General features: G+C 39.8%; 1 protein-coding gene and 1 long non-coding RNA gene across 5 annotated transcripts in view; one reads left to right on the forward strand and one right to left on the reverse strand.

The window, feature by feature from the left end:
* The window catches only part of Vgll3 (vestigial-like family member 3), a 47,018-nt gene that overhangs the window by 12,768 nt on the left and 22,064 nt on the right, over positions 1 to 12,186 (forward strand). For all 4 annotated transcript variants that reach the window (XM_006247981.5, XM_006247982.5, NM_001427793.1 and 1 more), the window contains exon 3: positions 10,103 to 10,630. In XM_006247981.5, the coding sequence (XP_006248043.1) occupies positions 10,103 to 10,630 (528 nt within the window). The remainder of the gene's footprint in view (positions 1 to 10,102; positions 10,631 to 12,186) is intronic.
* LOC120095589 (uncharacterized) lies at positions 4,971 to 10,107 on the reverse strand. The gene is made up of 3 exons (XR_005491120.2): positions 9,841 to 10,107; positions 7,474 to 7,594; positions 4,971 to 5,135 (listed from the first exon to the last, which is right to left on the reverse strand). It is a non-coding gene; the product is annotated as an uncharacterized LOC120095589 (long non-coding RNA).

Consider the following 12,186-nt stretch of genomic DNA (forward strand, 5'->3'; position numbering starts at 1 on the left):
TAGCCGCATGGGGTGAGAAACTGCTGTGGGTTATTTGTGTTTACTTAGTGCTGACCAGGTAAACAGAACCAGGTTCAATTTCAGGAATCAGTGACATGCTGTCTTTGCTCGAGAGGCATTCATAGAGTCAGAATACCTGCAAGAAGGTGGCAGGAATCACCAGTCACACCTGTCTTGGGTGGTACCTGGGACAAGGAAAAGCTATCCACCTGCAGAAGGGTCTTGTGATCTGTGACTAATGGCTCAGGTCATTATCACACACATGGCTGGGTTGTTGCACAAGAGGACCTCAGCTGACACTGATGGTCCTTTTCTACAGATAGACTCTTCTTCTTCCTGCCCATGTTTCATTTTGTCATTCTCTCCCTTCCGACTTTCATCCTACTGTCCCTTCCTTCTTTTTCTCTTTTCCTCTTCCTTTCTTTCCGTCCTTCATTCCTTTTGCTTCCTAGCAAATGTATTCAGTACTAAGGAGGCATTGTAAGCGGGAGAGGTAAGAGAATGTAAGCTCATGTAGAGCTTTTGAGAAGTCATCCACATGACTCCTTAATTGATGAGTCTGTCCTGTGAACTTTGAACAGGAACAGAGAGCCCTTGGGAGTTCAAGGCTTACAGAAGGCGCCAATATCTTATGTGATAACTCATGAGAAAGAATGTGAATAATTTGAAGAAAACAAGAAAATGTCGATGAATCAGATATTTTTAGGTAATCAGTTTTATGTACCAAATAATTAGTCACATCCATATAAATTAGTTCCAGGAGAGGAATAAGTTCATTGGTTTCTTCCTCAGCATATTGACATGTAACCCTGTGATGACCTAGGCTGGACAGGAGAAAGTACAGTCACAAATTACCCAGAGCAGGCAGACATCTATAGCGCCAAGGTCACAAGACTTTTAGTGTATGTATAATGACTGTAAAACAGTTCAACCGTTCTGTGTAGAACTTAGAACAATCAGATTAGCTCTCTGATTTTTATACAGAAAGGGAGAATGGAAGCCATGTTTTAGTTGCTACTGTGAGCATCGTCTTGGTATCATCTTAAATCTGTCCTTCATGTCTAGTCTACTTGCTGACTCATTGGTTGACTTTGCCACCAAGCTGACTTTGTAATAAGTGACATGTAAGATCTTCCTTTACTGACATTGGTAACGAAAGCCTTCACAAAGGTAGTTATGTCTGAACATAGACCTGAGGGAGCATTCAACATGGGACTATTTCTGGAAAATGATTTACACAGAAGGAATAGCTGGTGAAAACTCCCCAAAGACAAGTGGAACTTAGAATGTTCAATGGAAAAGAAGTATGCTCATATATGTGGAGTAGTATGTCCACCCATATGTCTCAGGTCTTTGTCTCTTGCTCTGCAAAATCTATAAATACTGTATCTATTTATCTTATGTCAAGTCCCTCGGTACTCAAGGTAGCACATTTCTATGGGAGTACTCAGAGATAAATATGAATCAGTGACTAAGAGATGGAAATATGTGGATGAAGTTCATTCCACATATCAAATATTTTTTAAAATGTCTTCAGTGGGCTCTTCATGGCCAGACCCCAAGCCTCAAATTCTCAGAGTCTGAAACAGGAAACCCGTCCTGCCCTTGCTTTCCACTCTCATCATCTTGAGGCTCCTGTGTCATACACTGATCTATGAAAGTAGTTGTGTTCCTGATTGGCATTTACCCATAAATGATCTCCAGAAAACAAAAAGTCTTCAAAGGCGCATTTTAAAAAATTAATCAGTTGTATGAAGTCTTTGGGTATAGTTTCCTTCCTTCCTTCCTTCCTTCCTTCCTCCCTTCCTTCCTTCCCTCCTTCCCTCCTTCCTTCCTCCCGTCCCTCCCTCCCTCCCTCCCTCCCTCCCTCCCTCCCTCCCTCCCTCTCTCTCTCCCTCTGCTTCTCCCTCACTCTCTCCCTCTGCTGCTCCCTTTCTTTCTTCCTTCAGTTCTTCAGCTGTATATTATATGTTTTTCTGGCAAATGTGCATATGTGACTGCTGGTGCATGAATCTGTGTCTCTACAGGTAAAGGTCAGACATTGAATTTGACTGTCCTGTTTTATCAAGTTCTGTCTTATTCCCTTATGATGGGATCTAAATCTGGAGCTGGCTGGTCTGGCAGCCTGAAGGCCCCAGAAATCTTCATGACTGCTCTATAGTGCTGAGGTCATAGGTGCACATATTGGTTTCAGTTTTATTTAAAATTAATTAATAGGATCAAGTGATTGTTGATATAGTTAATTCTGCATAGTTGGACAAGTACATTGTCTGTTTCCCATTGATAAACCGGTGGGTGCCCATGTTGCTTCTAGTTACAAATGTCTTTCAAATGAACATTGAAATTTGACTACAACTTCTGGGAAAACCACAAATGTACTTAAAGATATAGAAATCTGAAAGAGGAGGTAGAATGGTTGAAAGTCACATATCCAGTGAAATGAATTGGTCATAATTCAATTATTTATTGAAAAAGCTGCACATAATTAGACAATTCACTCTTCAGGTTCTTTTCATTATGGATCATGCTCCTCATCTTATTCCTTGATATTTGCAATGTAGGGTTGGAGCAGCAACTTAAAATCTCTTTGAGGAGTGGGGTCAGGGGATTCTCTCCCCACCTGAACTGGCTGGTTTGATCTTAGACAGGTCTTGTACAGGTAACCACAGTTAATGTGGGTTCATGTGTGCAATAGCTGTATCTATGCCCTGAGGGCAGTATTTCATAGCACATCTATCCATCACTAGCCTCCAGCAGTCTTTCCTTTCCCTCCTCTGCAATATTTCTTTATCCTCTGTAGGTAGGAGGTTGAGAAAGAGATTCTACTTAAGACTGAGTATTCAGTGTTTTTTCAGTTCTTTGACCAGTTCAAATATTCATTTTATTGGCTGAAGTGAACTACAATCTCTAGTCAGATCAAGTTTATATCTAGGACTCCCTGTTGTCCCAGTTATGTGCCCAGTTAGTTGTCTTTCTTGCTTGGAAGTGAACTTTCTAACTATAATGGAATATCTCCTAAAGTTCATATATTGGTCTTTCAGTTTTAGGAATGGAAATGGAGTCTTTATATTCTCTTATACACATACCAGGGTCAGATATTAAAATTAGGATGATCTCTGTTTTTTTTATGTGTTCTTTCACAAGTTATTTCCCAGGATAGGTTACTTCTCTACCCCGTTGATCTCAGTGGCTGATTATAATATCATGTATATTTCGAACATAAAACAATTTATTAGCAGCTAGTGTGAAAATGGCAGGATCGTTAGGCAGTTGCTTTTTTCCTCTTAATTTACTTATTTACTTTACATCCCAATTACAGCCCTTGCTTCCTCATCTCCCCCAAGTCTCACCCTCATACTCCCTGCCCCCATTACCTCTTCTTCTCTGAGACTGGAAGTCCCATATGGGTACTAACAGTCCCTGGTACATCAAGTCACAGCAGGACTAAGCGCATTCTCTCCCACGGAAGCCAAACAAAGCAGCCCACCTAGGAAAAGGGGACCTAAAGGGAGGCTACAGAATCAGTCAGTCCCCACTTTATTTGATAAGGGACCCAGATGGAGACCATGCTGCACTTTTGCTAGATACATATAGAGGGCCAAGATCCAACCCATTCATGTTCTTTGGTTGATGGTTCAGTTTCTGAGCTCCCATGAGTCCAGGTTAGTTGACTCTGTAGATCTTGTTTCCTTGGCCCCTCCAGCTCACTCAGTCTTTCCTTGAACTCTTCCACAACGCTTCCCAAGCTCTGCCTAATGTTTGGTTGCGGGTCTCTGCATCTGTCTCCATCAGCTGTTGGATGAAGCCTCTGAGAGAATACTTATGCTAAGCTCCTATCTGCAAGCACAGCAGATAATTATAAGTAGTGTCAGTGGTTGTCTCTGTTTCAGGGGATGGGTCTCAAGTTAGGCCAGTCCTTGGTTCATATCTTCTCAGTCTCTGCTTCATCTTTATCCCTGGTAGGTTTAGCATGCTCCAGCGGATGGCTTCATATGTGGACATGTACATACATGGACAGCCATTGGTGTACTCTTACATGGTTCTAGAGGTTTGACCTAACTGAGGCAGAGAAGAAATTAAGAAAAGACAGATGTATGTACAGAAAAACTGGGTTTTTGAGGGTGTAAGCTCTCAGACGGAGAAGCCACAGCATCCCGGAAGCTTGGTGTATTTATTGTACAGAGTTCACGAAGGAGGCGGTGTTACTGCATACAGCTGCACAAGAAGATAGGTTTAGCTAATCTTTGTAGAAGTCTCAGTAGGGGAAAGGTCAGTCTTCAGGCTATAAGCATCAAGGAAGGAGACTGCAAGTAGGGAATAGCTTGCCATCTGTTTGAGCCCCACCCAAGGAAGGTTTTGACATTTTCATAGGTTTAAGGCACCCTAGTCTTTTATATGGCTGAGCTCATATCAAGAACAGACATTCACTCAGGACTTCACTGGCTCCGTAAGAACTCTAGTTGGATTTGGTGGGCTATCCAAAGAAGAAAAAGAATTGGAGAGACAGATAAGTAGGTATGGGAAGAGTTGGCCAGGCCGAGGTAGATATGAAAACGTGGTAAATACAGTGTGGTCATGTATGCAATTCTAAAGTTTAAAATTAAAATAAAAAGAACTAAAGATTAAAGAAAATCTCTTAGAGGCCAACTGTTCCAGCAGTAACGTATGCTCAGTACTGCTCATAGTCGAGGGTTACTATAAGTATCATGTAGAAGCATACATGAATGACTTCATGCGGAAATGAAGCAACATAATCACTAAGACAGATGCCTTCTCTTTTCCATAGATATCCCACTTACTTGGCAGATGGAAAACTAATGCTGAGTTTTTAATCTAGAAATTTTGTTTTCTAGAAGCTCATATTTCTAGCACAAAGCAATGTCTAGGATAGAGTAAGTACTCAAGGCTATTGATAATGTTAACGGCACCATTTAGGGATAGTTTTGAAAGAAACTGCCAGTAACACCACCTGCATTAAACACTGGCTTGTAGCATGGATTTATTATAATCTACTGGTGTGTGACATGTGAAATTACAACTGAACTATGTTGGAATAATATATTTCTGTAGTAAATAGTTACAGTTGACTTCAATTCTTCTTGATAGGGCTTGGATATATCTTTCGAGATGTGTAGCTGTTAGGAAAATAGTGAAGGAGAAGACATTTTTTACCTTATTTTGGTACAATATTTTGGGAGATATAGCAAACCTCACAATGCATTTCAGGTATAAAAACAAAATAACCATGACTGTCTTCTTATCCCCATGGTTTTTATGGAAAGTGTGGTGTGTGTGACTGTGTATGTGAGAGACTGTGCCTGTGTGTGTGTGTGTGTGTGTGTGTGTGTGTGTGTGTGTGTGACTGTATGTATATCAAAAAGGGGAGTAGTCACATAAGCTGTGCCAGAGCAGATATCCCAATTAAAAAACATGCTTTACAACCATTTCCGCCATTTATTTACTTTTCTTATACTTTCAAATTAAATTTGTCAGTTAGCTGTTACAATTGAGTTCTAATTGGGGAACTCAGCCATGTGGGAAAGGCCTCTCAAACAATACAGTTTAAGCAGAGCCAAGGAAAAAAGGAAAGAAAAGATATATCCTGAGGTGTTTGGTTGGGAATGGCAGTTCGGAGTAGACTCGTCATGGAGGCCCTGCAGGCTGCTGCTTTCAGGAAGTTAGAACAGCAAGTGAGAAGAGAGTGAGGCCTGACTCAACTCATGATGGTGCCTGCAGGGTTCGCTTGATTGCAGTCACGAGGACGATTTTGAGCAAAGCTGCAACAAAGTCCCTGGAGGACAACCTTTGGATAATTACTGAATGACAGGAAAGAATGGGACCTATTTTACTCTTCTTCTGACCTGGCATTCGCCTTTTACAGGAAGCAGAAGAATCATGGAATGGGTCTTAAACATATCAAGAACCTTTAGATTAAGAATTAAGTTTAGATAGTATTCTTGCATTTTATTGATTCTTCTCTCCCCCTTTCTTTCTCCCAATCCACTTCCTTAGTGAGTCAGGGTCTGGACACTTAGTCCAGGTTTTCAGAGAACTTGGAAACTCCACTACCTGGCTCCTCCTCCTGAGTGCTGAGTTTAGAGGCACGCACCCTTGTTCTCTAAATGTTTTCTTCAGTGTGAACTTTAAAAGAAAATTTTATATTGGATACTAATGCTTTTCATCTGTATTTGCTCTAAGGATGTGTCAGCAGGAGATTATTACAGATGACTTATGATAACATTTCTTTGTGTTGTTTTACATTTAATATTATTTTTATTATTTAAAAACTTGAATCTTTCCTAAATTGCTTTGCAGTCCCCGCCCCCTCCCCGTGGTATGTAGAGTTGCTATAAAAAGTTCCCTAGTATTGTGCAATTGTAAAAAGAATTTATATCTCAAATAACCCGAAAAGAACACTTGGCTTCTGGAACCTATGATCAGCTCTCTGTTTCTCTAATGAAACAAAAATTTCCCTGAAAGTCAGATTATTTGGTTCACTTTAGAAAGACTATATTGGACAATATATCAATTTCACCTTATCTTCCATTTTTATAAAGAAATGTGCATGTGTTCCTAAAAGTGAACTCAACAAAATCATATTTAGGCTATTTTGTATGTATAAGGCTGTCAGTATTGTCGCCATCCGAATGCAAACATTGCATGAACGTTGAATAATGATGACTGTGGAATCCCAGCTGAGTCAGTCTAATCTTACCCAATGCTGAATCATTTCCACCAACCTTAAAGGTAACATTGCGTGGAAATAGCTCCTGCAGCTTTTCATCTGCTTTCTGGTCCACCCAATGTGGCTATGATTAAGTACTCATAAGCAAAAAAGTCACATAATGAAAAAAATTTACATACATATGAAATAAGCGTGCTGGTTCTCCAACACGAAGCACAGCGTAGCATCTGTTTCTGTGTGTCACATTTCTTTCTCTAAATAAGCAAATACCGAGTAGTGATCCCAAATCACAGATTTCTTGGTGAACATATTTTCCATTCAATATTGTTTGGCTTACTATGTGAAAATCAGTATTGTTTGTTGGAAAAGGGCTATGTAGATCCCTACGAATTTATATTAATCTCAGGAGACCTTTTGCCAACTGGGAAAATATTGAATTGCTTTTAATTTTATTTTTCTGTGGGGAATTTTAAAGGGTGGCTCAGTTTTTAGTGAGTGCTTTTAAAAAATTAGTTTTTTTTTCTTTCAATGATAATATGTTCACTTTGGAAAGACTATATTGGACAATATATCAATTTCACCTTATCTTCCATTTTTATAAAGAAATGTGCATGTGTTCCTAAAAGTGAACTCAACAAAATCATACTTAGGCTATTTTGTACTCACGATAGAGTACTTTGTATATAGGATAGTAATATAGGAAATGTATTCAGTATGTGAATTTGTATGTGCATATCAACAATGCTTATATAGTTATAGGATAAGAATACAAATCAAGAGAAACATACCTAAATAAATGGAATATCATCTCTGGACTTTGGACATTTTCCTCGGAAGGGTCAATAAGTAGAACTTGTATCCCTGGCACATTTTTGTGTATCAGGGGTTGTCAGTTTTCACAGTCAGGTTCTGGTTGTGGCAGGAGATATAAATTAGGAGCAGAATAATGGATTTCATACCAAAAATGGGACGTGTGCCAGTAAAGTGGAAGACTGGTGTCTGGCAAGCCGCCCTGAAATGCCCTCAAGGCCGATTTCTAAGTATGTCTTTTAACCGGTGGTGATCAGTCCCAGTCATTCATTTAAGAGCTTACTGAGAAAGGCTTCCACAACCTTTCTCTCCTTTTCTTTTTTGAAAAGCATTGTTTTACAGATTGCTTTAAGGGTCCTGAGATCCATAGCAGTGCTGAGGAGGTGAATTGGAAACTGTGGGTCCTTGGTCACAGGAGGAAGGGGTGAATTGTGGTAACACTGGTATAGAGCTGACAGAGAAAGAATGGATGTTCATGCCCTTATAATACCAAAGTCATTAGGGAACTTAGACAAGAGGTCAGACTATGAAGAGATGGACATAGTTAACCCCATGATACACGTGGCAGGTGATTCAAGTAATTTATATTGTGGTAAGAAAAATAGGTTCCTGTCCTGGAAGCGTATGAAGCGATAAACATGTTAGATTAAATATTTGTATCAAAGAACGCCTCTTAGGATATCTGTTGTCAAATAAAAAAAAAATCTAGATTCTTTTATGCTACAGAGCCTGACATAAAAACATCAACAATGCATATGCACAAGTAATGTCGCTTGCAACCTTATGTCTAAGCTTAACATAAATAATCAATAGGATATTTGCCAGAATGAAAAAATATTGAGGAAGATGATTGCAAGGTTATGAATTAAAGTACGTTATTTTTATTTTAATGGAAGAAAATGACAGAGATCAAGAAATCCCTTTTTGGCTATAAAGTGAGAAAAGACAAATTTGTAGTGAAAGTGAAGATTTCCCAAGGCAGAGTATCTGTAGATATACGTTATTATAAAAAGCCATCTTTGGGGTGGGCAGAGACCTTCCTAAGTACTGGTCTGACTTGGTCATTCTCTAGATTAAAAACTTTCTATGGTCCCTGGGATATGCCTTATGATAATTCACTTCATTTCTCTGGGCAGGAAACCCACATTCCTCTGAGTCCTTTATATTTCCGTAGTCTGTCAATCTCTCATTTCTCTCCTCACCCCTTTCTCTCCCTTTTCTCTTCCTCTCTGGCCAAATTTTGCCTATTAAATTTTATTCTTTAAATGCTACTGATGCTGGAGGTACTATTGGTGTGTTTGGGTGCATCTGTGTAGATTGTGTACATATGTTCATATTTTGCCTTATACTCCATCAGCCTAGGACTCCATCTCACATCTTCATAGGTCTACCTCCTATTCCGCCCTTCTAATTCGACATGCTCATTCCTTTTCCAGCTCATTTTGTGGGCTTGTTCTTGAAGACATTTTCACATGACATCTTCCTTCCTTGTGTTCCTCCTGATGGTGACCAACAGTGACAGCTATTTGTGCATGTTAGACTAATCTATGTCTGACGCTTAGTGTTGAGAGGATAGAGACATTGACTTGAGGGGGCCATGGATGAAAGGAGGATCCTCCTTCTTTGTTTTTTGTCTCAAAGTTTGCACTGTAGTTTTTTTTAAGAAGATCAACAGATCCTGAAAAAAATAACTCAACCTGAATCTATGTTGGTTATCACTTCTAGAAAGTCCAAGTCAAGGTGATCTGGTTGTGATCATAATTGTTCCCTCCTGTGGCCATTGTGAAGTCTACACTGTCCTTTGTCCACTGAGGTGCAGTCTGGAGTCATAACTGTTCCCTCTTAACGGCAGTTGTGAAGTCTGCTCTCCTTTGACCACTGAGACTGGCTATCTAGTTTTGAAGAGTAAGCCTATGCTTGCCAAATCTTAAGACTTTTTGCCTCTCTCCATTTTCTTATGGGACTGGAGTGAGAATCGGATGACCTCATGAGCAGCCTTAAGGCAATGTTTGACTTTTGGCTTCTCTCATTAAACACTAACCATTGTTATTTCCAAGATCAAACTACTCCTAAATTTTCTCAAAGGTAAGAACATAAAATATATTTTTACTGATCCATGATTTGAGGAGGACAAATGTATGTGATCTTAATATAGGTTCTTATTCTGGCATTGAAATGTTATGCTTAAATAAAAATTGGTTTGGTATTTAAAAGAAGTGGAAATATTTCCAATCTACACACACCTCATCAATGGCACAAATGTTAAACAGAAATCTACAGCAATGACCTCTGTTTACAACTAAGAGCCACAAGGATCCCAAGAGAAAGTGCAGCTTTACACTTACTAATTTAGTGTGAAAACTTCATCTTAGACTGGGGTAGCAGAAGCTCAGGAAGCAAATGCAGTGAGTTCTCTCATGACTTTGAATCTTGTCTCATTCTCCTGACATGGGACCCGAGAGGTTAGCCCAATATCAGGTCACTTGTCTTTGGAGAGAGAAAATGTGTATGGTAATCCACTTGCTCGTGAAACATTACTGGACAAGCAAAGGCAAGTCAAACCCAGAACTGTATCTTATGTAAATAATGTGTTTTCTGTCTTCTCAGACAGCTCAGCTCTTTCAAGCCAGCGGAGTAATTTTCCAACTTCCTTTTGGACCAGCTCTTACCAGCCCCCACCGGCACCTTGTTTGGGGGGAGTTCATCCTGACTTCCAAGTCACTGCACCCCACGGCACCTTTACAACAGCAGACCCCAACTCTTGGCCAGGACATGGTCTGCATCAGACTGGCCCTGCCCCACCCCCTACTGCATCTGAGTCTTGGCACTATCCTCTGGCATCTCAGGTGAGCCCATCCTACAGCCACATGCATGACATGTACATGCGGCATCACCATCCTCATGCTCACATGCACCACCGCCACCACCACCATCACCACCACCCAACTGCTGGCTCTGCCCTGGATCCCGCGTATGGGCACCTGCTGATGCCATCAGTGCGTGCTGCCAGGATTCCTGCTCCCCAGTGTGACATCACAAAGACAGATCTGACTACAGCCACCACTGCTACCTCAGCATGGGCCGGAGCCTTTCATGGGACAGTGGACATCGTGCCAAGTGTGGGCTTCGAAACAGGTGAGCAGACACATTTCCTCCTTTTTAGTGAAAGAAGATAATGTTAAGAGGTCATTTTTGGAAGATTTTTTTTTTGCAATAGTTTTCTCTTGAAGCTTGTAGAACAGAGCTATTTTGTAATAATTCCTGGATTCCCGGGGAAAGGAGAATGACTCGCTTGTGAAAACTTAGCCTGAGAGAGGTCTCAGCACTTTTCTCTCATCTCCTTTGTGGGGAATCTGTTTCTTTGAACACGATCCTCTCATACCTTATGTTTACATATAGCTCACCCCCTCTGTAATTCTTCCATGACTCTGCACTCTCTACCATGTGTTCTGCTCAGTAGATTTCAAACATAGTGGTACGCTTCAGTTATGCATTGTAAAACAGATTGTTTTTGGAATGTGGTCTACAGTCCAGATTTTTGAAAAATAAATAGGGACCATATTTTAAGAGTAGACTTTATTTTTCTTTTCTTCCCTTTTTTCTTTGTCCTGTCTCTGTTTTCTTTCTCCTTCCTTCCTCTTCCTACATTCACTAATTAAAGTAACAGAGGACATCAATCAGTACTGTAAAGTACTTAGAAGTAGTAATGAATATATACATATATTATATATATGTTATATATAAAAGAACAATATATAACCTACCATATATATCTATATAATATATATTATAGAACACATGTCTCTGTAGTTTGCTGTTCTTGAAGATCATGGTGTTGGTGCTTCAAGTGACATTGTTGTCCTCAACCCATTTTAGCTTCTGGTTTAGTCTAGAGTATGCTATAGGCCTTAGCATCATGGGCTAGCCTTTTTCATTTGTCATGTATTAACAGAAAAATTAAGCCAAAGTTTTTCAGTGTCAAGGGCATAGGTATTGCGGGGTCTCAGGACAGTAGCTGCCACCTTGAGATGTGTCTTTGGAAGGTTGCTGTTTTCCACATGTGTGGCCTGTGTGGAGTCAGAGTAACCACGCTCCTAAGAGGCAAGCAATGATTTCTCTTTCTAGATGTTCTGTCAATACGAAGAAGAAAATGGGCATGATTCCTCCCTCTTTCTGTTAACTTTTGCTCATTGTCTATACTCGCAAAATTGGGAATGAGTCTGGATCACATAAATTTTTTCAGAACTCCAAATCAAATTAGTTTCATAAAGATGAAAAGCCATGCTCTTAGCTTTGGAAGTAGACAGAAGGCTTTGGTTTGCTGAAATGTCCTGAGAGGATCTCCTTAGGCTTATTAATCCACACTTGAACATTTATTGAACATTTACTATACCCAATTAGTAATTTTGTCTTCCCATTATGTATGTATGTCAACATATTAGTATGTCTGTACATTATACATAATTTTTATATTAATGTATAATATATGATGAGTTTTTCAAACCCCTTTGTAGTATTTCAAATTTCTGAAACTTATCTTTGTACTTGCTCTAAGAGAATGCTAAGCTAGACACTCTATAGTTCTCCATGCAGTCAGAGTAACAGTGGTGCTAGCAAGCAAGTGGTTAATGATAATCGTGTGGAATGGAAGTTTTCCCACTGGATGTACAAAAGGCTACACGGTGTAAGCT

The sequence above is a fragment of the Rattus norvegicus genome, chromosome 11, assembly GCF_036323735.1.
Source record: "Rattus norvegicus strain BN/NHsdMcwi chromosome 11, GRCr8, whole genome shotgun sequence".
Classification (NCBI taxonomy): domain Eukaryota; kingdom Metazoa; phylum Chordata; class Mammalia; order Rodentia; family Muridae; genus Rattus; species Rattus norvegicus.